Source organism: Maniola jurtina, chromosome Z (genome assembly GCF_905333055.1).
Source record: "Maniola jurtina chromosome Z, ilManJurt1.1, whole genome shotgun sequence".
In the NCBI taxonomy this organism is placed as follows: Eukaryota; Metazoa; Arthropoda; class Insecta; order Lepidoptera; family Nymphalidae; genus Maniola; species Maniola jurtina.
This window is the reverse complement of record NC_060058.1, coordinates 1,100,717-1,125,127: the sequence shown is the minus strand read 5'-3', so window position 1 is coordinate 1,125,127 and position 24,411 is coordinate 1,100,717. Positions and strand designations below refer to the sequence as shown.

The 24,411-nt window shown below is 38.1% G+C and overlaps 1 protein-coding gene and 1 long non-coding RNA gene across 11 annotated transcripts; one reads left to right on the top strand and one right to left on the bottom strand.

Moving 5' to 3' along the window:
- Positions 1–225: 225 nt before the first annotated feature.
- LOC123880326 lies at positions 226–4,339 on the top strand. 6 transcript variants are annotated; one of them, XR_006799209.1, is made up of 13 exons: positions 226–341; positions 600–643; positions 934–1,350; positions 1,443–1,557; positions 1,647–1,760; positions 1,850–1,963; positions 2,053–2,349; positions 2,432–2,729; positions 2,822–2,936; positions 3,026–3,139; positions 3,229–3,342; positions 3,432–3,538; positions 3,620–4,339. It is a non-coding gene; the product is annotated as an uncharacterized LOC123880326 (long non-coding RNA). The 6 variants fall into 6 exon arrangements; XR_006799212.1 differs by having other exon boundaries at positions 3,414–3,538; XR_006799210.1 differs by having other exon boundaries at positions 2,804–2,936.
- A 3,475-nt stretch (positions 4,340–7,814) lies between these two features.
- Positions 7,815–24,233, bottom strand: LOC123880490 (protein angel). 5 transcript variants are annotated; one of them, XM_045928633.1, is made up of 10 exons: positions 24,013–24,233; positions 21,464–21,904; positions 20,597–20,715; positions 19,793–19,944; positions 16,713–16,877; positions 13,911–14,122; positions 12,908–12,997; positions 12,559–12,679; positions 11,427–11,623; positions 7,815–9,919 (listed from the first exon to the last, which is right to left on the bottom strand). In XM_045928633.1, exons 2-10 carry the CDS (start codon positions 21,775–21,777, stop codon positions 9,766–9,768), a joined length of 1,524 nt encoding a protein of 507 aa, XP_045784589.1. In that variant the 5' UTR covers positions 21,778–21,904; positions 24,013–24,233; the 3' UTR covers positions 7,815–9,765. The 5 variants fall into 5 exon arrangements, with proteins under 5 accessions (XP_045784589.1, XP_045784587.1, XP_045784590.1 ...); XM_045928631.1 differs by having other exon boundaries at positions 19,793–19,947; positions 24,013–24,232; XM_045928634.1 differs by having other exon boundaries at positions 19,793–19,947; positions 21,464–21,748; positions 24,013–24,232.
- Positions 24,234–24,411: the final 178 nt, after the last annotated feature.

Sequence of the window (24,411 nt, the reverse complement as noted above, 5' to 3'; positions counted from 1 at the left end):
CACGTCAAACTTATAACACCCGTCTTTTTGGGTCGGGGGTTAAAAAAGCTTAGAAATTAAAACCATTATTTTTCCTACAGTAGAATATTTAATATTTTATTTGGCAACACTAAACCAGAGACCAATTCGAAATGTCATTGCAAAAAAGTTGTTCAAAACATACTTAGCACCTACATAATATATTTATGTGAAAAGTCGATAAAGTATATTGAATAGTTCATGTCACATCCCTATTACGACCACCGCGAGCTACCCGGTATAAAAGGGCAGGGCGCGGGCGCTCAGCAGCCTCTAATTGCTATCTTAGCCTCGCGTTAACACTCGTATTTTAAGAGACGCAGGTGAGTGTTTGAAAGTTTCTAGATTTTTCATATCTTGGTAATTGTGTATTTAAAATATCCAATTTTTAATTCCAAGTCAGTGTTCTTTTCTGATCTATTTCAGGCGTTTCGTGCAAATTTTCGTGACAGTTTAACGGAAATTTATCCTGTATTTTTGCCATTAAATTGTGTTTTTACAGGATTTTCTAGTGAATTTTGAGCCCAGGCTCAATTTTAGTATTCTTATACAGGTTTTAACTTAAATTCGTTTTTCCACAGTTTTTTTGAACGAAGAAAGACAAGACCACGCGGCCGCTGGCGGGGTAAGTTTTTTTTATAGGTTAGGAACGTGTCCTTCTCGCGATTAGTATGTTTTTATTGTGTTTTAAATAGTTCATAATACTTGATATTATCAATTTTGTTGCTGCCTTTTGTAATTTCATAGACTTAATCTTGAAGTTCGCCATTTTGAATAGGTACCAAATGCAAAACTTAGTATTTAGTGAAACGTTAACTACCTAATAAAAAAATGATCGGAATTCCAATAGGAATCTTTTTCTACTAGGAATTATTTTATTGAGTGAATTCATTATATATGCATTTTCGTGCGCAGGTCTCCCGTCAGCGGCCGCTCCAGCGATGCAGTGCTGCGCGAGTCGAGCAGGCGACACGATCGCCCTGCTGACTTCACCTGCACATAAGAGACCTCGTCGTGAGCGTCCTCCTCGCCAGCGATGCGGCGCTGCGCGGGTCGAGTAGACGCCACGACCACCCTGCAGACACTGCTTCGCTGAAGAATAGACTCCCTTGTACATAGAATCTCCATGACAGCGGCCGCCCCGTCTGCGATGCCACGATCACCCCTTGACTAAACAACAGACTTCCCCTTCTGACAGACTCCTGACAACACGCAATGCACTACCACACACCTTTCTTTCTTACTTCTTTCCATCCACCAACACAACTCCATTCCATACAACTTTTCCGTCTGTTCTACCACACACCTATGCCTGGAATCAGCTTATTCCATGTAAGTATGCTTCTCTTTTTCTCTTTGCTAAGAATGTCTCGAACAACACTAGGTATTTAATAAAATGTTCAAAGATGTTATTTTTCTTCCAGAATTCTCCCGGGAGCTTGCCCTGGCTACAAGCCTCCATGCAGTGGAGGCGTTGTTTGAGGCAGTGACAGCATGAAATACCCCACCACACCTATGCCTGGATTCAGCTGATTCCATGTAAGTATGCTCTCTTTGCTAAGAATGTCACGAACAGCACTAGGCACCTATTTAATAAGATGTTCATTTAGATGTTATTTTTCTTTCAGAAATCACCCGGGATCTTGTCCTGCCACAGGCCTCCACACAGTGAAGGCTTTGTTTGAGGCAGTAACAGCATGAAATACCCCACCACACCTATGCCTGGATTCAGCTGATTCCATGTAAGTATGCTCTCTTTGCTAAGAATGTCACGAACAGCACTAGGCACCTATTTAATAAGATGATCATTTAGATGTTATTTTTCTTTCAGAAATCACCCGGGATCTTGTCCTGCCACAGGCCTCCACACAGTGAAGGCTTTGTTTGAGGCAGTAACAGCATGAAATACCCCACCACACCTATGCCTGGATTCAGCTGATTCCATGTAAGTATGCTCTCTTTGCTAAGAATGTCACGAACAGCACTAAGCACCTATTTATTAAGATATTCTTTTAGATGTTATTTTTCTTCCAGAGTTCACCGGGAGCTTGTCCTGCTGACAGCCAATCAAGGCTTCATTGGAGAAATTGACAACGCACGCCGCGTCTCACACACCTCATCATCATCATCATCAGCCTGTGGACGTCCACTGTTGGACATAGGCCTTCCCTAAAGAGCGCCACCACACCCGGTCCTCAGCCTTCCTCATCCAGCCACTTCCCGCCAGCCGCTTTATATCGTCGGTCCATCGTGCTGGAGGGCGTCCCACACTACGCTTGCTTAAACGCGGTCTCCACTCACACACCTATGCTTGGATTATGTTGATGCCATGTAAGTACACTCTTTGCTAAGAATATCTCAAACAGCACTACATATTTAATAAGATGTTCAAACATGTTATTTTTCTCGCCAGCGATGCGGCGCTGCGCGGGTCGAGTAGACGCCACGACCACCCTGCAGACACTGCTTCGCTGAAGAATAGACTCCCTTGTACATAGAATCTCCATGACAGCGGCCGCCCCGTCTGCGATGCCACGATCACCCCTTGACTAAACAACAGACTTCCCCTTCTGACAGACTCCTGACAACACGCAATGCACTACCACACACCTTTCTTTCTTACTTCTTTCCATCCACCAACACAACTCCATTCCATACAACTTTTCCGTCTGTTCTACCACACACCTATGCCTGGAATCAGCTTATTCCATGTAAGTATGCTTCTCTTTTTCTCTTTGCTAAGAATGTCTCGAACAACACTAGGTATTTAATAAAATGTTCAAAGATGTTATTTTTCTTCCAGAATTCTCCCGGGAGCTTGCCCTGGCTACAAGCTTCCATGCAGTGGAGGCGTTGTTTGAGGCAGTGACAGCATGAAATACCCCACCACACCTATGCCTGGATTCAGCTGATTCCATGTAAGTACGCTCTCTTTGCTAAGAATGTCACGAACAGCACTAGGCACCTATTTAATAAGATGTTCATTTAGATGTTATTTTTCTTTCAGAAATCACCCGGGATCTTGTCCTGCCACAGGCCTCCACACAGTGAAGGCTTTGTTTGAGGCAGTAACAGCATGAAATACCCCACCACACCTATGCCTGGATTCAGCTGATTCCATGTAAGTACGCTCTCTTTGCTAAGAATGTCACGAACAGCACTAGGCACCTATTTAATAAGATGTTCATTTAGATGTTATTTTTCTTTCAGAAATCACCCGGGATCTTGTCCTGCCACAGGCCTCCACACAGTGAAGGCTTTGTTTGAGGCAGTAACAGCATGAAATACCCCACCACACCTATGCCTGGATTCAGCTGATTCCATGTAAGTATGCTCTCTTTGCTAAGAATGTCACGAACAGCACTAAGCACCTATTTATTAAGATATTCTTTTAGATGTTATTTTTCTTCCAGAGTTCACCGGGAGCTTGTCCTGCTGACAGCCAATCAAGGCTTCATTGGAGAAATTGACAACGCACGCCGCGTCTCACACACCTATGCTTGGATTATGTTGATGCCATGTAAGTACACTCTTTGCTAAGAATATCTCAAACAGCACTACATATTTAATAAGATGTTCAAACATGTTATTTTTCTTCCAGAATTCACCCCGGGAGCATGGTGGCGGCCCCTATTATTTATAATGTCAAGCTACTATAATATAACTAAGTATGTTTAAATGTAAGGCAGTTATTTCAAATTGTTATTATTAATATTATTAGTTATTATGTGAAGCTATAATATAACTATGTTTAGATGTAAGGCAATTGTTTAAAAGTTACAAGTTTTGCATTTATATAAGATGTTAGATGTTAAGTCGCTTATATGATGGTCAACCACCTAGATAAAAATGCTGTTGTTACGATATTTACCCATTTCATATTTGTTTATTTCATAAGAGTTCACCACCGTCAAAATATAAGGAATATAAGATGATTGTTTTGAAAGCTACTATAATATAACAATGTTTAGATGTAAGGCAATTGTTTAAAAGTTACAAGTTTTGCATGTGTATAAGATGTTAGATGTTAAGTCGCTTATAAGCTGGTCACCTTCTAGATAAAAATGCTGTTGTTACGATATTTACCCATTTCATATATGTTTATTTCATAAGAGTTCACCACCAACAAAAGATGCCGCTGTATTTTGTTGTTGCAATATTTACCTACCCATGTCATATTTGTTTATTTCATAAGAGTTCACCACCGTCAAAATATGTTGCTGTACCTAGTTGTTGTTGCTAAATTTACCTACCTATGTCATATTTGATTCAAAACTCAAAACTCAAATTATTTTTATTCAATTAAACTTTTACAAGTGCTTTTGAATCGTCAAAATAATCTACCACTGGTTCGGAATGCTGTTCCTACCGAGAAGAACCAGCAAGAAACTCGGCGGTTGCTCTTTTCAAATGTACAATTTACAATAATATGCCATACTGTATACAAGCAATTGCAGCGCCGTGTATTGCTGGAGCGCATCAAATCCAAGCTTTTTTGTCAAGATTATTTTATAAAAAGTCACCACTTTGATAGAACATTTTTGCTGCTGTTGTTCTATTTAGTGTGTGCTTTTTGAAAAATTGTCAAAATGTTTGCTGCTGTTCTTTGTATATTTGAATGTGTGCTTTTTCAAAACTTTAAATAAATAAAGTGTGTTTTAGTCCGAGATTGTTTAATTTAAATAACATTCAAAATCCCTGTATAATGAGTACATTTTGAGATCTCACTTGCCATTTTAGCTGTGTCAAAAGTACAGTTTACCTGAAATTGAATTTTTGACATGAAACTTGTCACCAAGCTAAAATGGCGAGTGACATCTCAAAATGTATGCATTATATGAACATTTTAAATTAATCCCCTCATCACAGAGGAATACATATTATTTCCCTCTGGATGAACTCATCCAGAGGAAGAGTTTTTAGAATTTCCATTTTGATCCACAGTAACCACTGTGGATCAAATTGAAAACTCTAAAAAATGCTTGGCAACCCAAGTACTTTCCTCTGTTATAATTTGCTTTTTGATTTCTTTTGAATTCAACCTCAAGTTACGATAATTTTCGTTAAAGTTATAACTTATAACTATAATATTAAGTACTTATTATTGGCGTCACTCAGAAAAGCAGGTATTATTTAAATATTTTTATCGAATTATTGGAATGTCCTCTCCAAAACCAACACAAAAAAAACACAAGTTTAATGTGTAAGGTTATCCGAGAGTTTTAATCTAAACAAACTAATGCCAAAATAAATAATTTAATTAGAGCGTGATTGCTATCACAACATCTAATTATCAGTTCACAACCCAAAAACCGAAAATATGCGATATCGCTCCGAATCTCAGAAGGAGACTGAACTAAAACCTTCGAAACACCCGTATTTATGCAAGTTCAATCTTGTTGGCCACCTAGCAACAGATTGTAGGTATGACATCGAATGAGCCAAATATCGATTTTATCAAACTACCTGCATTAGGTAAATTAATAATTTTATATTATTTTTGACAACTCAAATCAACTTTTTAAAAATAACCTTACAGTTCGGCCGTCCTGAATTTAACACGCCCTCGTGTTTCTAAATAATCTTGTCATGTCAGTCGCGGGCTTCCTTGCCCTAAGTCAAATCCAAATCATGGGCTATCCTGCCCTCCGTCAAATCATTAAAACCTATCCTTGAACTGCCGAACTCTCAGTTTTAATATCAAATCAACAATAAATCCAAACGACTAACTTCTCATTCGATGTATACGAAATCTGAACCACTTATTGCAAATTACTTTCCACTACACAAAAGACTAAATTCTTAAAAAAAAACTAGAAATTTTAAATCACCAAATCAAACTCAATAAAAAAATTTAATCAAATGTGGGTTGTTTACAAAAAGATACCAAAGCGAAATTAAGGCAACGTGAGACACATCCCGCTTCTGAATTATTGGCGTCACTCAGAAAAGCAGGTATTATTTAAATATTTTTATCGAATTATTGGAATGTCCTCTCCAAAACCAACACAAAAAAAACACAAGTTTAATGTGTAAGGTTATCCGAGAGTTTTAATCTAAACAAACTAATGCCAAAATAAATAATTTAATTAGAGCGTGATTGCTATCACAACATCTAATTATCAGTTCACAACCCAAAAACCGAAAATATGCGATATCGCTCCGAATCTCAGAAGGAGACTGAACTAAAACCTTCGAAACACCCGTATTTATGCAAGTTCAATCTTGTTGGCCACCTAGCAACAGATTGTAGGTATGACATCGAATGAGCCAAATATCGATTTTATCAAACTACCTGCATTAGGTAAATTAATAATTTTATATTATTTTTGACAACTCAAATCAACTTTTTAAAAATAACCTTACATTAGGTAGTGTGACGCACCGCGTCGCTACAGCGGAATCGGGGACGCGTCGGCTGCCATCGGCGGTGGTCGGACGGGTGTGCGGTTGGTGCGGTGGCGCTGGCGTATCCGGAGTCTGATCGAAGCGCGTGACGGTAGTTTGGTTGGGGGTTAGGTGCACGAGGCGGGTCTGCCTGCGAAATTCAAATTTAATTTGGTTTTTCGCAATTTGTGAATTAATACGACAATGCAGGCCTATGGCATACTAATTCCGACAGTGGCAGTGTCATCTTCACAGGATTACATAAAAATCTTTACTTGAAAGTGTTAGTCAAAATAATGAGTTTGACATGAGTTACTCACAAATTAGTGAATGCTATAGCTAATTTCTTAAAGTGGACCCTTTCAAGTAAAGATTTTTATATAAACCTGTGAGGATGATACTGCCATTGGCGCAAGTAAAGTGTCATAAGCCTACTTTGTCGTATTAGTTTACAAATTGCGAAAAATCAAATTAAATTTGAATTTCGCGGGCAAACCCGTCGCAGTTGTAATAAGATATTGTAGAAACACAGTGTGGTGTGTGAATGTGTGATGTAATTAATTATTGTAAATACAGAGATTTTGCATAAATACAGTGTTTGATTTCATAGTAGATAATTAATATGAAATATTAGAAAAATCTGTTTAGCATTAGGTACCACATAATATTATGCGATACTGCTGAACCGATTATGATGGAATTTAGCGAAAAATGTCTGCCCGTCACTAAGTATTATGTCAGCTTACGTACTTACCTGTATCTAGATTCTAGCCTGTTGTAGGGAGGTTAGGTATTGTGGTGTATATGATGTCCATACATGCTTGGTGGCTACTTACAGGTCATCGATTGACACCCACAGCTGGACGCTGTTGATTCTATAGGATAAGTAGGTATTGATCGCGACAGGTCGATATGGCAATGGGGGTATGAGCTGAGTCATGCGGGGTGGGGCTCTCAAATATGACTTCAGTTGCCTGTTCGTCACATGTCAAAAAAAATAACCAATAATCCATTCTCAGACAAGTAAACTAGTCTGGAAAGTATTAGAATATTGGGAAGTTTAGTTTTTAGTTTTTTTAAAGAATATCAGCCATGTTACTCATGACTAATATTCCGACACGACAATAGTGCAACGGGTGGGATTTGAACCGCCAACCTTTCGGAATTCAGTCCGTTCCTGAACCGTTGAGCTATTGAATGGAAAAAATATAATTGTTTATAAAATATAAAGTTTATAACTCATTGGATTTTTGTTTTTACACTAGCATATATGAAAAAGAAATCTATGACTGTCTATGACAAGTTGTCTACTTCATCAGCACCAGATGAGATTGACCTACTTGTATATTGAAAAATATATATTCAAAAAATTAGTACAATAATTGGTAGTAAGAAAAAAAAACACAAAATTTTATTCCTTACATTTTATCAAAAATAAGCTTCACTTCAATAATTTTGCCTCAAAACACTCTTTCTCATACTCACATAATTATTTAATATTAAAAAAAACTACATAATCAATCAAGGTAAATATAAAATAAAATAGGTAGTTTCCGAATAGTTCTTAAAAAAATATCAACGCATGCCATCTGTATGTTTCACATTAAAATTATTTACATGTCACTTAAGGCCTGCGCAGACAAGAGATTTTTGTCCGCAGAGGACAAAATCCCCACCTCTTATGAGTGACGCTACATGATGGTTGCGTTGGCGGTGCAGCGTGTGAGCGGTGCGGCGTGTGAGCGGTGTGGTGTGTGAGCGGTGCCGCTGCGTCATCCTACATAGGAATCGCTGTACCGTGTCACACCACACGATGCGTTCGGACGTCGTGCGGCGCAGCACCGCACGCGCAACGGACTTGTGACCAGAGAGACGTGGCGGGGAGGGGTGGTGCGTTGCAACGCTTTATGTCAAAGCGGCAACGCAGTGGCACCCATGCAATACTCAAATCCACAGTTCAGTGGTGCGGCGCCGCAACGCACTGGAAACGCATCGTGTGGTCTCGTACACCGTGGTGGTTCATCGTGGAGTCTTATACAGTGTTTCGTCGTACTATTAGCCCATTGCGTGCGTTATGCCACGCATGTCTTAGTGACCTTTTTTGTCCTACGAGGTAGTCCTTGAGATAGCGGTGTCGCTCTACGACACCGCTATCTCTTTTCATAGGTCGATGTACGATATTTTCCGCGGGATACTGTAATAATAATATTACAATAACTATTACTTAGGTAAAAACGTTAAAATGTGTATCCTATCTCTTTTCATAGGTCGATGTACAATATTTTCTGCGGGATACTGTAATAATAATATTACAATAACTATTAATTAGTTAAAAACGTTAAAATGTGTATGTACAATATATATATTCTTAATTTAGTGTTAAAATTACTGCTAAACCTTACAACTGTATACGCCAGTTAAAGTAACACGGACTTCTATAGTTCTATTATAGGATGGAGTTCAATACGTTCTTCTTTGCCATTACTTGCGGTTGAAATGAGAATATTATATGTCTGGCACAAATCTCCCCGTTTAAACTTCAAATGAGAGTCACACAAAGGCCTATAGAGCGTCCTTCGATGTTAACTTCACGTAACATGATTTTTGTTTGCAATAAAAGACCTAGGTATTAATTAGTTCAATGGACGTAAAAACTATCAAACAAATTTACCAATGTTTTATCATTTTCATATAAGAGATAATTTACATACTCATTTGTCTAAATATTTAAAACCATGTACACCATTTTATATTTAAAATCATAATAATAAAAATAAGCCTACATTTTAAAAATTCTTTATCATCATCTTTAATGTATATATTTATTTGATTATAGGTACAGATTGTTACGGCTGTAATCACGTATTTAGTCGACGTATGCCCGACTAATACCGAACCAATCCGGGGTCTGTTTTCTTAACTAAATACGTGACTATAGCCGTAACTATCTATATTAATGGAAATCACTCATGATATTTAAAACATTAAAATATCTATTTGATGCTGTGTACACCTATAAGGGGTTGTTACTTAGATCCTGATCTATTATTTTATATTTAGAACACATACCAATAGATCAGATCTATTGTTTTTATGTTCTAAATATAAAAACAATAGATCAGCCCTCCGACTGTGTAAGAAAAACGTATTCATCGCTATCGTGATCGACAGCGAATTCTCCCCTTTGATTGGTTGATCCGCTGTTTCTTTTTTCACAGCCAATCAAGGGTCAGAAATTGTTAGCGATTACGACAACCATGAATACGTTTTCATACGCAATTGAGGGGATCTCACAGTTACAACTTGTATTGTGTGCCTTATCAATAAAATAAAAAATAAAATAAAATAAACGATTGAAGGCTATAGACTAGACTTGAGGGTGTTTAGTTCGAAGGTGGCGGCGAGCGCGAGGTGATCAGAGCCGAGATGGTCGTTGGGCAACCAGCCCAGCGCTGCACATTCCGCGGCCGTGGGCAACCGCAAGCGTTCCACGAGTTTTAGGGCATTGTGACCGCTGCAACAACAGGAATTCTAAATTATCATCAATCCTCAACAGCTTTGAAGCCTCAATAGCTCAACAGTTGTTGGAGTAGACTGACATCCGAAAGGTTGGTAGTTCAAACCTCGCCCTTTGCACTAATGTCGTACCTTGGGCACAGTAATTTATTTTGAAGATGTTTAAGTAAATTAGAATAAAAATATTATATTCTAACTCCAACTAAGCGTAAAACTTGTAGGATAGGAAGAATCCAATCTTACAAGTTTTATGCTTAGTTGGAGGACTCTCGAGTGTTTTAGGCAATTAAATAAATTAAAAATTAGGCAATAAAATATAACTTGATGACTCGCACACTAGAGTTGCTATCGATAGTCCAAATATCGATATCTCGATAGTGTTCGAGGTGAACTATCGATAATAATAATCAAACTGTCGATAGTTTGGCAACACTGTCACACACGAATGGTTCCGTACTATTGTATAAGTTAGAATACACTTTTTGGTTGCTATCAGGATCAGTACCATAGTAACCTAGTTTTTTCTTTATTTAAAAATATATACTCGTATATATTTTTTTAAATGGACAATCTACAGGTTACAATAAATTTTGGCTACACAAAAAAAAACTGAATTACATATTATTGCTATGTTATTGACACACTTCGTGATTGACACAGCTTGCAGTGTTGTGCCACAGTTAGGAGAAAAACAAAAACCGGTCAAGTGCAAGTCGAACTTGCATGCGAAGGGTTCCGTAGCATCGTACAAGATATAACCTAACACCTTTATGTAGAACTTTGTAAGTTAATAACGGTCTGCGCCCTCTATATGTGATTTAGTGAATTAAATTTTTTCTGATCACATTTTAATTTTTTTTTGTGATATAACCACAAATTCACAGTTTTCGGATTTTTTCCTTTACTTATGCTACAAGACCTACCTACCTGCCAAATTTCATGATTCTAAGTCAACAGGTAGTACCCCATAGGTTTTCTTGACAGGCACGACACAAGGGTTCCTTTTTTACTTTAGAAATACGGAACTCGAAAAATAAAGTAGGGACGAGACATTCCGTTAAACAAATTTGCATTTTTACTAAAAAAAGTATCTTCACCTTTTTGCCCAGACTGCCCAGGTGCAAGGGAAGACGTTTACCATATATTGACGGAATGTATCCGAAGTGAAGTGACGGACAGGACGTTGGGACACGTCAATATTATTTTGACAAACCCAACGTCCGATGCAGCAAAAGATCTGTACAGGATGGTCCGTAAAAATTTAAGACATAGAGTTAATAGATAATAGTATGTAGATATAGTTTTAAGTGTTAGAATAAAATTAGTTAGAATAATGTTAGTTAGTGTTAGAATAGGATAATAGGGACCTACCAGAGCCACATGGTCATACTAGTAACCCAGCTCTCTAAATGAGAAAAAAAAAAAGTACGGAACTCGAAAAATAAAGTAGGGACGAGGGAATAGATGCTAAATTAGATCCAGCAAGCTGTTAAAGTTTATATTACCTAAAGTAAATATAATCCACAGTGACCCAGTAGTCCTGGAACGTGGTGGCTTCTATGTGGCCGTCGTGTTTCACTTTGCTGTACACGGACTTCAGGTGTAAGGGGTGTGCTAGGTCTCCGCTGTTGAAGAGCTCCGTATGTTGCTGCGGATCAGATCCCGGGTCGAGACGCCCGTCCGGGTAATCCGAGTTGTATATCTGAAACATCAGACAAATTATTTAGTTTATTTTTAAACATATACCTAGGCGATCCCAGAATGAATTGGCCTAGCTATGAAATAGTTAAGAAAATGAGATGAAACCAATTTTATTTTTCTATATAATCTCCACTGATATCAACACACTTTTGACACCCACGAACCAACATCTCTAAACCTTCGTAAAAGTAACTGCAATATTTGGCCTCAAAATGACTAAATACGACCGCCTGCAACTCTTCATCGTTTGAAAATTTCCTTCCCCTCAAGTCCCGCTTTAAAGGGGCAAATAATAGTCTGATGGGGCCATGCCTGGACTATACGGTGGATGATCCAGCTCCGTGAACCCGCGCTCACGAACTGCAGCCTTCGAAACACCGGCAGTGTGAACGGGTGCGTTGTTGTGAAGCAACAGGACACTTTTAGACAACTTGCCTCTGCGCTTCTTCTTAATCGTGTCTCGCAGTTTATCTTGTAATATTCGCCGTTTACAACTGTATAATGTTCTTTAAAATCTACCATCAAAATCCCTTGAGAATCTCAAAAGCATGACTTTTTTGGTAGATTGTTGCACCTTTCCCTTTCCAGGTGACTTTTTACCCTTGTAACGCCATTCCCAATGGATTGTATCATAATATAAAACCATAGTCTCATCACCAGTAACCAGACGCTCGATTACATACTTTGAGTTTTCTCCACAAAGATCTAAAAACTCACTCCTGTCTTTGCACAGCTGAAAGAAGTTTCGGAACTCATCTTGCACTAACTTTTTTTCATATAAAGATGTTCGTGGATTGTACGATGGACGGTACTTTTAGAGAGCCTACCACACTATCACTGCCTGCTTAACATAATGTATTGTTCTTAGCAACCTGTTATTGATGGTAAATGTGCTTTTTCTATTAAATATACAAAAAATGGTATAAAAAGTAAAACCTTTATCATACTGAAATCGGTGGAGACTCCCTTCTGGCGGTTCAAATACACGGACAGGTGCTGACAGTTGTCCGTTACACCGATCTTCTTCCAGTCAGAGGTGTCTCTATAGGGACTCGCACTGAAAAAGGAAGCAACGAAACTTAGCTTTTTTTTTTTACTGTGAGATAGGTTTCGAGTGACATCATACATAGTAAAAAAACTGGTAAGTACGAGTTGGACTCGCATACGAAGGGTTCCGTACCATCGTACAAGATAATTTAATGTGTTTATGTGCAACTCAGCTGTGTACCGACTTATCAGAAAGTGGCTAAGTCTGGTGGAAGGCTAGTCATGACAGAATGCCTACCTGACATGGCCTCTGTCGAGCAACGTCACAACCGCGCTGTCTGGAGTCGAGTTGAAGTCCCCAGTCAAAATTATTGGCAGATAGTCCGATCTACAAACAAGTGTAAATGAAATAATCAGATAAAAAGTAACAATTTCTTATATTATATGTATATATCGCTATATATCTCTCTTTAGAGAGACAAAGAAGGCCAGACTTTCGTTATTTTATAAAATTTGAAAGTTTTTCTGCGTTTTGTCCCCAACACAGAGAAGAATCAGCGGACTATGAAGCTTGGATCATGGTCGCTTTGGGTCGCGTGTTAAAAATATTTCGTGAAAGTATAAAGCATAATTTTTTTTATATTTACTTTAGAATAGTATTAAAAATCACGTCATGCACGGCCAGACACTTAGGAGTCGTGGCAACTCTTTGCCAGAAACCCTTGATTTTTTTTTAAAGAATATTAGCCAGGCTAATCTTGACTAAAGGGACCCCTTTCCCCTCCAATTAAGCATAAAGCTTGTACTTGGAGATGGTACGACAATAGTGCAATGGGTGTGGTTTGAACCGGCGACCTTTCGGAATTCAGTCCGCTCCTCAACCGTTGAGCTATCGAGGCTCACAGAAGTTTAAAGGGCTTATCTATGCATATTATTGTTATACTTTTTTGGAGGGTTATTTAAGCTTTAATTTTATAAGTTACACCGATGTGCCTGCGCAGAAGTCTTATTTTTGAATGGCACGCATTTATTTTAACCGATCACCCGTCTGCTGTCAGTTGTTGTCTACGCGCCATGTTTTGTACGCGCAAATTAAGAGCGAGATAGCACTAGTCTGTGTTGTACTTGTTTCTGTGTTTAAAATCTTAACGTCAAGCAATAAGGTCTGTATTTCATTGGTATTTTAGTTGTTAGGTTGCGCTTTTCTACACAAACTAATTTCGCCGATGCGATTTACAAAAGTGGTGGTACTGAAGAAAGTATAAGTTCCCCTTGTGAAATAAGTTAAAAACAACGCTTACTCTTTACCGTCGTTGCTATACGCGAATCTGTCGATCTCAGCCAACAGCAGCTGCAGTTGGGCCAACCTGACGTCCGTGCGCTTCGGGTTGTACAGCAGGTGTGTGGTGGCCACCACTACTGGGGTCCCGGGCGAGCACTTCGGGGCCAACTTCGCTATTAACCCGATGTTGTCACGGTTGAGAATCGGCATCTTGGGCTGGTAGAACTCCACCTGAAAACAGCAAACGATTAACGAGCAGCTAGCACGCAAACCGGTAACCAAACACTTGTGAGTTGTGATCAAGACACTTTTCCAAGTGAAAACTTTTTTAAGATTTTGGGTTGGGTAAAAACTTCAAGGATATATTTGGGAGAGTGTGCCCAAGAACTTTTTGACCTGGTTCCTCCTTCAACTTTCTATCATCGTACCGCAAGGCATCGTCAAGGCCTGCCCTCGTACGTAGTCGAAATTACATGGATATGTTCGAAGCGATTTGCCTCCTCGCTTCTAATTCGAACCGCTAAGATATAGAACGCCCTTCCGGCATCAGTTTTCCTCTACACTTTTAATATTTTCTAGGCAAGTGCGCGCCATTTAAGGCTGCGTCATCACTTGCCATTAAAAAAAATTATCTTTTCCAGTGAGCTCAGCAATATAATATTTAGACCTGCCCGTTTAATTTAGAGATTGTATACAACAGAATTAACCACAATGTGCGCCCAACTTTTACTTGCATTGATGTTGACATTTCACACAGCTCAACAAAAACATGAAGATAAAATCGAAATACGTAGCATAACATATCAATGAAAATCATTCCCAGCTTTCAAAAGCAAAACATCATAGTATCTAAACAAACAGTGTTGAATTCACATAACAATAACATAATGCCTTGATGATAAAATCAGTACGTAATGGCCTATGGCGCTCTTTTACAGACGATATCCTTCACATTATCACCCATATTCCATACTAATATTAAAAATGCGAAAGTATAATAGGTGTTTGTGTAATTTACTTAATAATTGTTTTTATTGTATATCCAAGTGAGCGGCGTAGATTGTCCAGATTGGGCAATAAAATAATTTACTTAATAATTTACTTAATAATAATAAAAAATAATATTAAAAATGCGAAAGTATAATAGGTGTTTGTGTAATTTACTTAATAATTGGTTTTATTGTATATCCAAGTGAGCGGCGTAGATTGTCCAGATTGGGCCAACTTTTAAGACAGATATATCTAATGGCGCAATACACTATCGTTAGTCCGTATTGGGGTAGAGCTACTTATCCTTTTCTTTTGTTAACGGGGGGGATTCTTCTTAAGATGCCCAGCATCCTGGCAAGCACTTGCGGTTATGTAGAATTTTTACCTACTAAAACCTCCCCGGTGAACACCCTCAGTGCATTATGGGAGGCCGAGATTTCTTACGAAACACAGTGGTGCTCCCCTTAAGATAAATACAAGAGACTAAGCTCTGCTTAGTTTTGTATTATAGTTGAATAAATAAATAAATCTATACTAATAAATAAAATTGGAGTGTCTGTCTGTAATTTCGAAATAGCTACCTCATATTAAGCTCATATGGTTATTTGAACGATACCATAACTGAATCACACGTTTTTAAAATTTTTGTCTGTCTGTCTGTCTGTCTGTCTGTCTGTCTGTCTGTCTGTCTGTCTGTCTGTTTGAAAAGGCTAATCTTTGGAACGGCTGAACCGATTTTGACGGGACTTTCACAGGCAAGTAGAGGATTGACCAGGGCGTAAAATAGGCTACTTTTTTAACCGACTTTCAAAAAGGGAGTTGTGTTTTTCTACCTATGTACACCGAAATCTCCGAGATTTCTGAACCGATTTGCGTCATTTCTTTTTTAATCGATAGAGGAACTTTGCGACATTGTTTCATAAAAAATTTGGAGTCCAACTCCTCAATCCTGATGCTGCAGGGGATCTGACCAATCCACGCGGGCGAAGCTGCGGGCATCAGCTAGTAAATAAATAAAGGTTTATTTAGCTCATATACAGGGTCACACACAAAAACAAAAAAAACAAGAATAAAAATAACAATACAATTAAACTTGAATATTAATTAATCTTAAAACTAGAAAACACTATTATACTATGTTGTGTCTGTGAGCTAAAAGGGCTCTGCCTCAGCAAGATGCTGCAGTATTTGACTACTGCAGCGCTGATTTTCAGGCAGAGCCCTGGTATCACGACCTGACAACGAAACAGTGCATCTGCATATTAGATTAAATTACAGATATAAAAAGCAACCAAAAAAGAAAAAGAATTATTAGTAGGGTAGAAAAGATATTATATATATATTATCATTTATTGTATATACATACATATATAGATATTATACAAATATAAACATGAGTAGGGTCGACATGTCTTCAGCAAGTTGAACCATTATCAATCTGCGAACCACAGCATACCAACCAACTTCAGGGCCATAATGTGAGCGATGGACCGCTCCATTATCCATAGGTCCTCTTATAGCTCGTTCACACAGGCTGCGTAAGCGTTGCGTAAGCGTAGACCTTACCATTGCGTTGTAATGTATCGAACTGTATGTAACATGGCACACCACGCGTAAAGCGTGGACACATGCGTAACCCGGTGTTTTAGGGGTTCACGCGCGTCACTACGCACGTGTCACGTGTACGCGATTGGTGTGAATTGGCCTTTAAGGGTCAGGACACGTGGGGAGGGCGATTGGACCTAACCTAACCTTGAGGAAATTACTAGACTTTTTCTTCCGTGACAGTTTCTGTTTAAGAGGAATTAATAAAGGAATTATGTTTACTCACAGTAATATGATCCTGCAGATCGAATAGAGACTTCTTGAAGTATATAGCGCAGCCATCTTGCCGTTCACCAGTTTTCTGCTTGAAGATGCCACAGTAGCCCATCTCTTCGAACTTGCTGTAGAAAGTACTCAAGTGTGACACTTGTACTTCCTGAAGACACAAGATCTGAAATTACGAGAATTATCTCTTTTATTTTAACACTAGCTGTGCCCGCGACTTCGTTCGCGTGGAATAGTGACTTTTCGCGCTTTATATAGCCACGGACGCTCAGGCGCGAGGCGCCGTGATTCTTTAAATTGACATAACTTTTTTATTTATGAACCGATTGCAATGACTTTCTAAGCATGGACACATCGTGGCATACAACACAAGAGCCAAAACATGGCACACGTTTCTAAATTCACCCTATGTAGCTTCAACTGCTCCATTTATACATTCCCGCTAACATTCAAGTCCTGTAAACTAACCTCAGTGATTAAGCCGCAATGTAAATCGATTATTGCACTCGAAGCTGAATAAGGTGATTTTAGAAGCAAACTTGAACAAAAAATGGAATGGAGTAGTGTAGCACTATTAATTTTTGTTATTTCTTTGAGAGATTTTTCGTTTTTGTAAATATGAAACTATTATACTATATCTATACTATATACTATTCTGTTCGTGCTGATTCACTGACTGACTGACTGACTGGCTTATTTGATCACCTCTTCTGTAAAATTTTGTTTGTTTTTTTTTTACCGATGGTTTCGTATAGAGGACAAAAAATGATTCGGAGGAAAAATATGGATAGAGCTGATGATTGAGGATTTCGGTGAGGAGCACGGCCAGGGTATTGAAGATAGGTGGGGGGTGCTCGAACAAATGTCACTCAGAACTTCATCCAATTGTCAGGGAGCTGAAAAATAAACCAAAATGGCGGATTCAAGATGGGCCTTGAATCAAGATGGCCAAAGGCCTCCCACCAGCCAACCTAAACCAATTAAGAAAATCTCAATCGGCCCAGCCGGGAATCGAACCCGGGACCCTCGTCATACAAATCCACCGCGTTACCACTGCGCACTGGAGGTCGTCAAAAGATCTATCTATACATATAATAAAATTGTAGAAAAGTGGTGTCTGTACAATGGAAATATATAAAAAAAGTAGCAGGGGTTGTTAATAATAACAACCCCTGCTACTTTTTTTTTATCGATGCCGAACCCGAAATTGTAATTATTTTTTTTTTGTGTGTTTGTGCACGCTAATATCAGAAACGGCTTATTCGATTTAGATACGGTTGTCACTAATATATTGTAGTAAGCTTCACTTAACATTTAATGTTTATTTCATGTCAATCGGTTCATAAATAAAAAAGTTATGTCAATTTAAAGAATCACGGCGAACATTTTTAACGTACAGATACACGCCTCGCGCCTGAGCATCCGTGGCTATATAAAGCGCGCTGAGAGCTATTCCACGCGAACGAAGTCGCGGGCACAGCTAGTAATAAAATAAATGTGATACAATAATGGCCAATAGATTTTACATTGAACAAAAAAAAGCTACTCCACAGTTTTGTTTTTCCGACATTCGTGACGCGCCCTTCCATCTGTCTCTTTCCGATGTGCGTGAGAGAAAGGAATGGGAACATTGTAAATAATTTTAGATATTTCTAGTGTTTTCAATGGTTTTACTAAATATTTTACACTTTTTCGCATGTTATCTTACGTAAATAAAATTAACTTACCGGTGGTAAGTCACACCATCTCTTTTCTGCGTCGTTAACGTATTATTTTGGCACTTTTTGATCGCGCATTTAGGCGTCTTGACAGCTTTGCAGTCAACATGCGACTAATGAAGAAAGTGTGCTTACACCGAGTATAAGCACACTTACTTGGTCCCTTGTTATGCGCGCCAGTGCGATGTCCTTGCTTAGAAAGTCATTGACCGATTGACATGAAATACACACTAAATCCTAAGTGAAGCTTACTACAATATATTAGTGAAAACCGTATCTAAATCGAATAAGCCGTTTCTGAGATTAGCGTGCACAAACACACAGACAAACAGACAAACAGACAAACAGACAAAAAAAAATTAATTACAATTTCGGGTTCGGCATCGATATAATAACAACCCCTGCTATTTTTTTATATATATATTTCCATTGTACAGACACCACTTTTCTACAATTTTATTATATGTATAGATAACAACTGTAACATGTTCTCGGTATTCTGAAACCAGCGGCTCGATTGCGGTAGAATGACAGCTGCAATGTCACAATCGCAATCACCTCTGATTGGTTGAGGCTCGCTCACTATTGGCTACAATGCATTGTTGCAACAAGAATACCATAAATTCAGCCAATCACAACGATTGCGATTGTAATAATGATTGATGCAGGTCTATTCGGAATCGACCTATTGGTTCCCTATAGAGTTATTACTATTTATTTGGAATTAAATCAGCTGTTATAATAGCGCTTGCACTTACAATCATAAGAGCGTCCTTCCTTAGTATTCGACAATGTTGCAACTTCAAATAGGACAAAGTGGGTACTTCTTTTGCGCGGACTGCACTCTATTTTTTTTTTATCAGATACAAGTTACTGTTTGAATGCAAGAACTAACTTGTATGTTAGTAAGTGATGCTGATGATGCAGTCTAAGATGGAAGCGGGCTAACCTGGAAGGGGTATGGTAGTTTTTATGAAACCTGTACCCCTTGGTGTTCTACCCGGCATTGTACCGGAACGCTAAATCGTTTGGCTGCACGCTTTGCCGGTAGGGTGATAATTAACTACGGCCGAAGCTTCACACCGGACCAGACCAGAGAAAAATTTAGAAATTATAAAATCCCAAATTCCCCTTGCCGAATCCTGGACCTCCCACTGCGCTAAGGAAGTTGTCAAAAAAAAAGTTGTTCTTCTTTCTTTCTTTCTTCTTTCTGAGCTGGTTTCCGCACTTAAACGTATCCGTAAAAAAAAGTTCAATACTAGTCATTTACTGGGACGGTCCCAATTTCTGTGTTATATGTAAACTTGTTTTTTGCCGAAATAAATATTTTTGTGTTTGTAAAAAAAAAGTTTGTATTACTTACATCAGGCGACAAGCTCAATATCTCGTCATAAATTTTTGCAGCCCGTGTTTTCCACTTGAGGTTTTGCAGCCCGCAGTTCGTGTACAAATACGGATGGCATTCTAAAAGGTACTGCGCCAGGACATTGTAGGACATCACTCTAAACCTAAAACCTTCTGAAACAAAATTGGAAACATTAGGCTAAGCGTCTGCTGAGACGCAGGCGATTTAGTTCAGAGCAGGACAGAGCAGAGCAGATTTGTAATGCATGAACGTCGTTTGGGAACGTAAAAAACTCGGACCAAATTCGGATATTGCTCACGCACTAATCCGTTCTCTGATCAAAATCCAAGCTATTCAGTGGACATCTTTGACATATCTACGTCATATGTCCGATTTGAATCCGAACCACATCCGAGATATTCTCACGGATATAGTGCGTAAGCTACCACACAAACACTTATAAGACTTCTTCGGAAAGTATTTTCATGGACTCGGATCGGATTATCGGATAACCGCTCTAATAGAATAGTGCAACTATGTTATTACATAAAGGATAGTGTGCGACAAAGCATAGAAATCGCGTTCTAACTATTGTCAACAACAGTGACCAAAATTTTACGTCTGTTAAACATGTAACTTCAACAAATTAGATAAGCATAAATCGCATTGGTTCGCCTCAAAATGAGTTATGGAGATAATCGAATTGCAGTGGCGGCACCGCCCAGCACGGTAGAAATTTCGTTACACTAATCATGGAATGTACAGAATGTTTCTATGCTGCGTCGTTCACTGATAGAGTAGAATCATAATTGTGAATATTACCAAAAGATGAGCTTTTCTTTCCCACTGGCTCCCATATCCGGAAGTCGGGTGGAATATATGTCTGCTTATTGTCATTGTCAGAGTCCGAATGTCTCTCACTTGACGTGCCATCTGTGGAACTAATGCAGATATTAAAAATACTATCATGTACAAGGACACTGTTCATCATCACGTTACAACAAGGGGTTATTCATGGGGCGGACCAACTTTCTGAGAGGCCGGCAGTGCATTGGCAGTTCCTCTGGCACTGCAAATGTTCATGGGCCGCGGTAATCACTCAACATCAGGTGACCCACCTGATGTTGAGTGTATGCCTGCCTATGTTTTGCAGTGGAGTCTATCGGTTGGTAATGATGATGATAGATTAGTATAATTGTGTGCAACAAAGTTACTTAGATGATAATAAATATTAATTAGTTTGTTGTGTATGTTAGTATCAGGATGAGATAAGATAGTGCAGTATCTTGCTCTAACGATGTTTTAATCGGGTAGATCTAGTAACTGTTTTGTATTACAAAACCAAAAGGTTTTATCACTAGAATAATATAATAGAATATTAGTGAGCTTTACTTGATAAGAATTAGTTGACTGCATTTTTTTTAAAGTTTGAGAATTTATAATTAAAGCATAAAATATTGTATAATTTAAGTCTAAATTAATAAAGTGTCAAAGGTGGGGACAAATTAGCACTGAAGTATAATTAAGTTTTGTAGGCTTTCGAGAGTCAGGTCTCTTTTTAACGGACTTCAAAAAAGGAGGTTCACAATTCGTCGGTATCTTTTTTTATTATTTAACATTGTTACGATTCTTTTAATATTATAAATTAATTTATTTATAAATAAAAAATACTGTTTAAACCAAACTTACATTTCAAACTGGCCCCCATAGCTGAAGTTGGTCACCGTTGGTTGTACAGAGTTATTCATTTGTTTGTGTATTTTTGTTGCATTTGCATTGATATGTGACCTCTTCACCCGGGACCTCTTCTTTATACTGGACAGAAGCCTCGACTGAAAACTGGCGGGACCAAGCGGACCGAAAAGTTGCGCGCCGTTCCACGTAACACATGTCTCGCCTCTACAACTCAAATGTGTGTGTTGTCCCACAATAGTACTATAACATATTATGTTCTCACATGTGACCCTGGAATATCTGTAAAAACTGTGAGTCAATTTCAGCATAGCTTTACAAAACTTGAATCATGGTAATTAGAAGGCACTATTTACAACCCCAACATGACTAGATAAGTTTGCAGTACATTTATGTAGCTGTTGACATGGATTTTGCTCTGGGGCTTAGGTATGTGAGCTGCAAAGAATAAAAAATATATTTTACTTAATTATAAGTGTACACATTCATTTTAATATAACTATAACGTTAAGTACTGGTAAAACATCACAATCCTTTAAGAGGTCGCACATGCTAACCAACTGCTGTACCATACGGTGACGGTGACTCTCTAGCGACAAGGTGGTCCCATATAAATTTTGTGAAGATCTAATGAATATCATCAGATATGGAGAACAGAACTCCTAAATAAATAAGAGTAAATTGCTGGCGATCAGAGTATTAGCTTAGTAAACAGTAGGTGTTTAACTAGGCATTGCATATTTTATTACAGTGGGGCCACTAATAATGTATGACTTCAATAAACACAAACACTAAAAAGTAAAAAATAATTATAGATTTCAACCTGAATATCTTAATACACTATTAAATAAGAACCTACTATCATTTTAAATCAAAGAAATTTTCTTATGTATAGTTACTTAATATAAGATATTTGTAATGTGGATGATTTAAATCTATGCCATGATTTTATTCTAACTGATGTAAGTATAATGCAAGGCATAAAAAATGTATTTTTACAAGCTCATGTATGAATCATCAGCATGGATTTGACTGACTATGAGTAGGCTAATAGTGGTGTACCAATCCCATGCAAACCTGAGAATAGCCAGAAATGGCTGTATTACTTAATTAATAAACAACTATACTTTTTTAATCTTTGACCCTATGTGTTGCACTCATGTGTTTTTGTAAAGAACATTATCAAATATTATCCAAGGCCAGCTATGAATACTCAGTTTGGGTGTAGCAAGATGTTTGTGAACTACTAGACGGTAACTATGTGGCAACTATTATGGTAGTATAGAGACTCATTAACCCCCGACCCAAAAAGAGGGGTGTTATAAGTTTGACGTGTGTATCTGTGTGTCTGTGTATCTGTGTATCTGTGTATCTGTGTATCTGTGTATCTGTGTATCTGTCTGTGGCATCGTAGCGCCTAAACGAATGAACCGATTTTAATTTAGTTTTTTTTGTTTGAAAGGTGGCTTGATCGAGAGTGTTCTTAGCTATAATCCAAAAAAATTGGTTCAGCCGTTTAAGAGTTATCAGCTCTTTTCTAGTTTTCTTGTAGAAAAGAAGGTTACATAACCGTTAGGTTCATAATATTATGTCAATTGACAAATGTCAAGCTGTCAAGATGGACGTTGCCTAGATATACATAATTATTTATTTGAAAATGATTTGTCGGGGGTGTTGAAAATTTTTAATTTACACTTGTTTTATTAGTTTTAATTTGTTTATCAATAAGTCAATTTTTTGTCATTCATTTTATAAACTTTTGAATTTTAACAAAAATCATTGTAGTAGTATAGGGCTGCCATAGCTGCTGAAAGGACGACCGGGACATCCATCCATACGCAACTGTAGCCTGGAATTGTTGGGTGTGTTATTATTGTTCCCCGGGATTTTCAAAAAACGTAAACATATTTTATCCCGAAAATCAGAGTTCTCATAGGGTTTTTTAAAACACAAATCAATGCGAACGAAAATCCGGGCAACAACTAATACAACACAAAATCGCGAGCGAAGCGAGCGCAGATTTTTTGATAAGATTGGTAAATTCTAAATTCGAAACTAGTCTATTATGCATTTTAGAAACAATTTCTCTTTGCATGGAATTTCGGGGCGGGTTTGGACCCCGACCACTGTTTGTTTCTCACTGCCGTCTCGTTGATGGTGGCGGTAGACAAACACCCTAACACCAAACAGACAACTAACTTACTGACCGGGCCACCAGGACAGAGCGCTTCAGACCGGGACATGTCCCGGTGTACCAGGATGTATGGCAGCCCTATAGTAGTAGTACAATGATTTGGCTCATTTTGTAAATTAGCTGATAAGAGATCACTTTAAACCTATTGATTAAACAGATATTCCTAACAATTTAGAATTCATAAGAAAAATAATCTTAAATCCATTCAATGAATAGAGAGGAGTTATATAACTTTTGTCCTTCTGTTACAAAGTATAATAAATATCCAAAAGATAAACATGTCAACATTGATGAATGAAATTAGAGTGAATTTGTTTAAAAAGCGATGATAATATATACAAAATTGACTTACATGCATGTAAAAAGCCATAGCTTATCGTTTTAGAACACACAAACGAGCAAAAACCATGACGAGCACTTAAACTATAAATATTGACCCACCAAAATATTTTCAGAAATAACCACGAAACCCACGAAAAACCCGGAAAATCCTTTCTTCACCAAAAAAAAAACAATGCAATGAAAAACACTGACAGCATAGATTAGTTACCACATAGTAGTTGTCACAGAGTACTTTTGGATATTGAAATATTGTAGGACTTAGTCTGTGTTGATGTTAGCTGGCGGGCGTGCTCTACCTTTTTGGAGTGTTTTTTTTTTGTTAAAACTGACTGGAAAGCGCTCTAAGGGGGTGCCGTGCGTGTGTCGGCGAGCGCCGGCACAGACGGGGTCCATACAATGTACCTATATT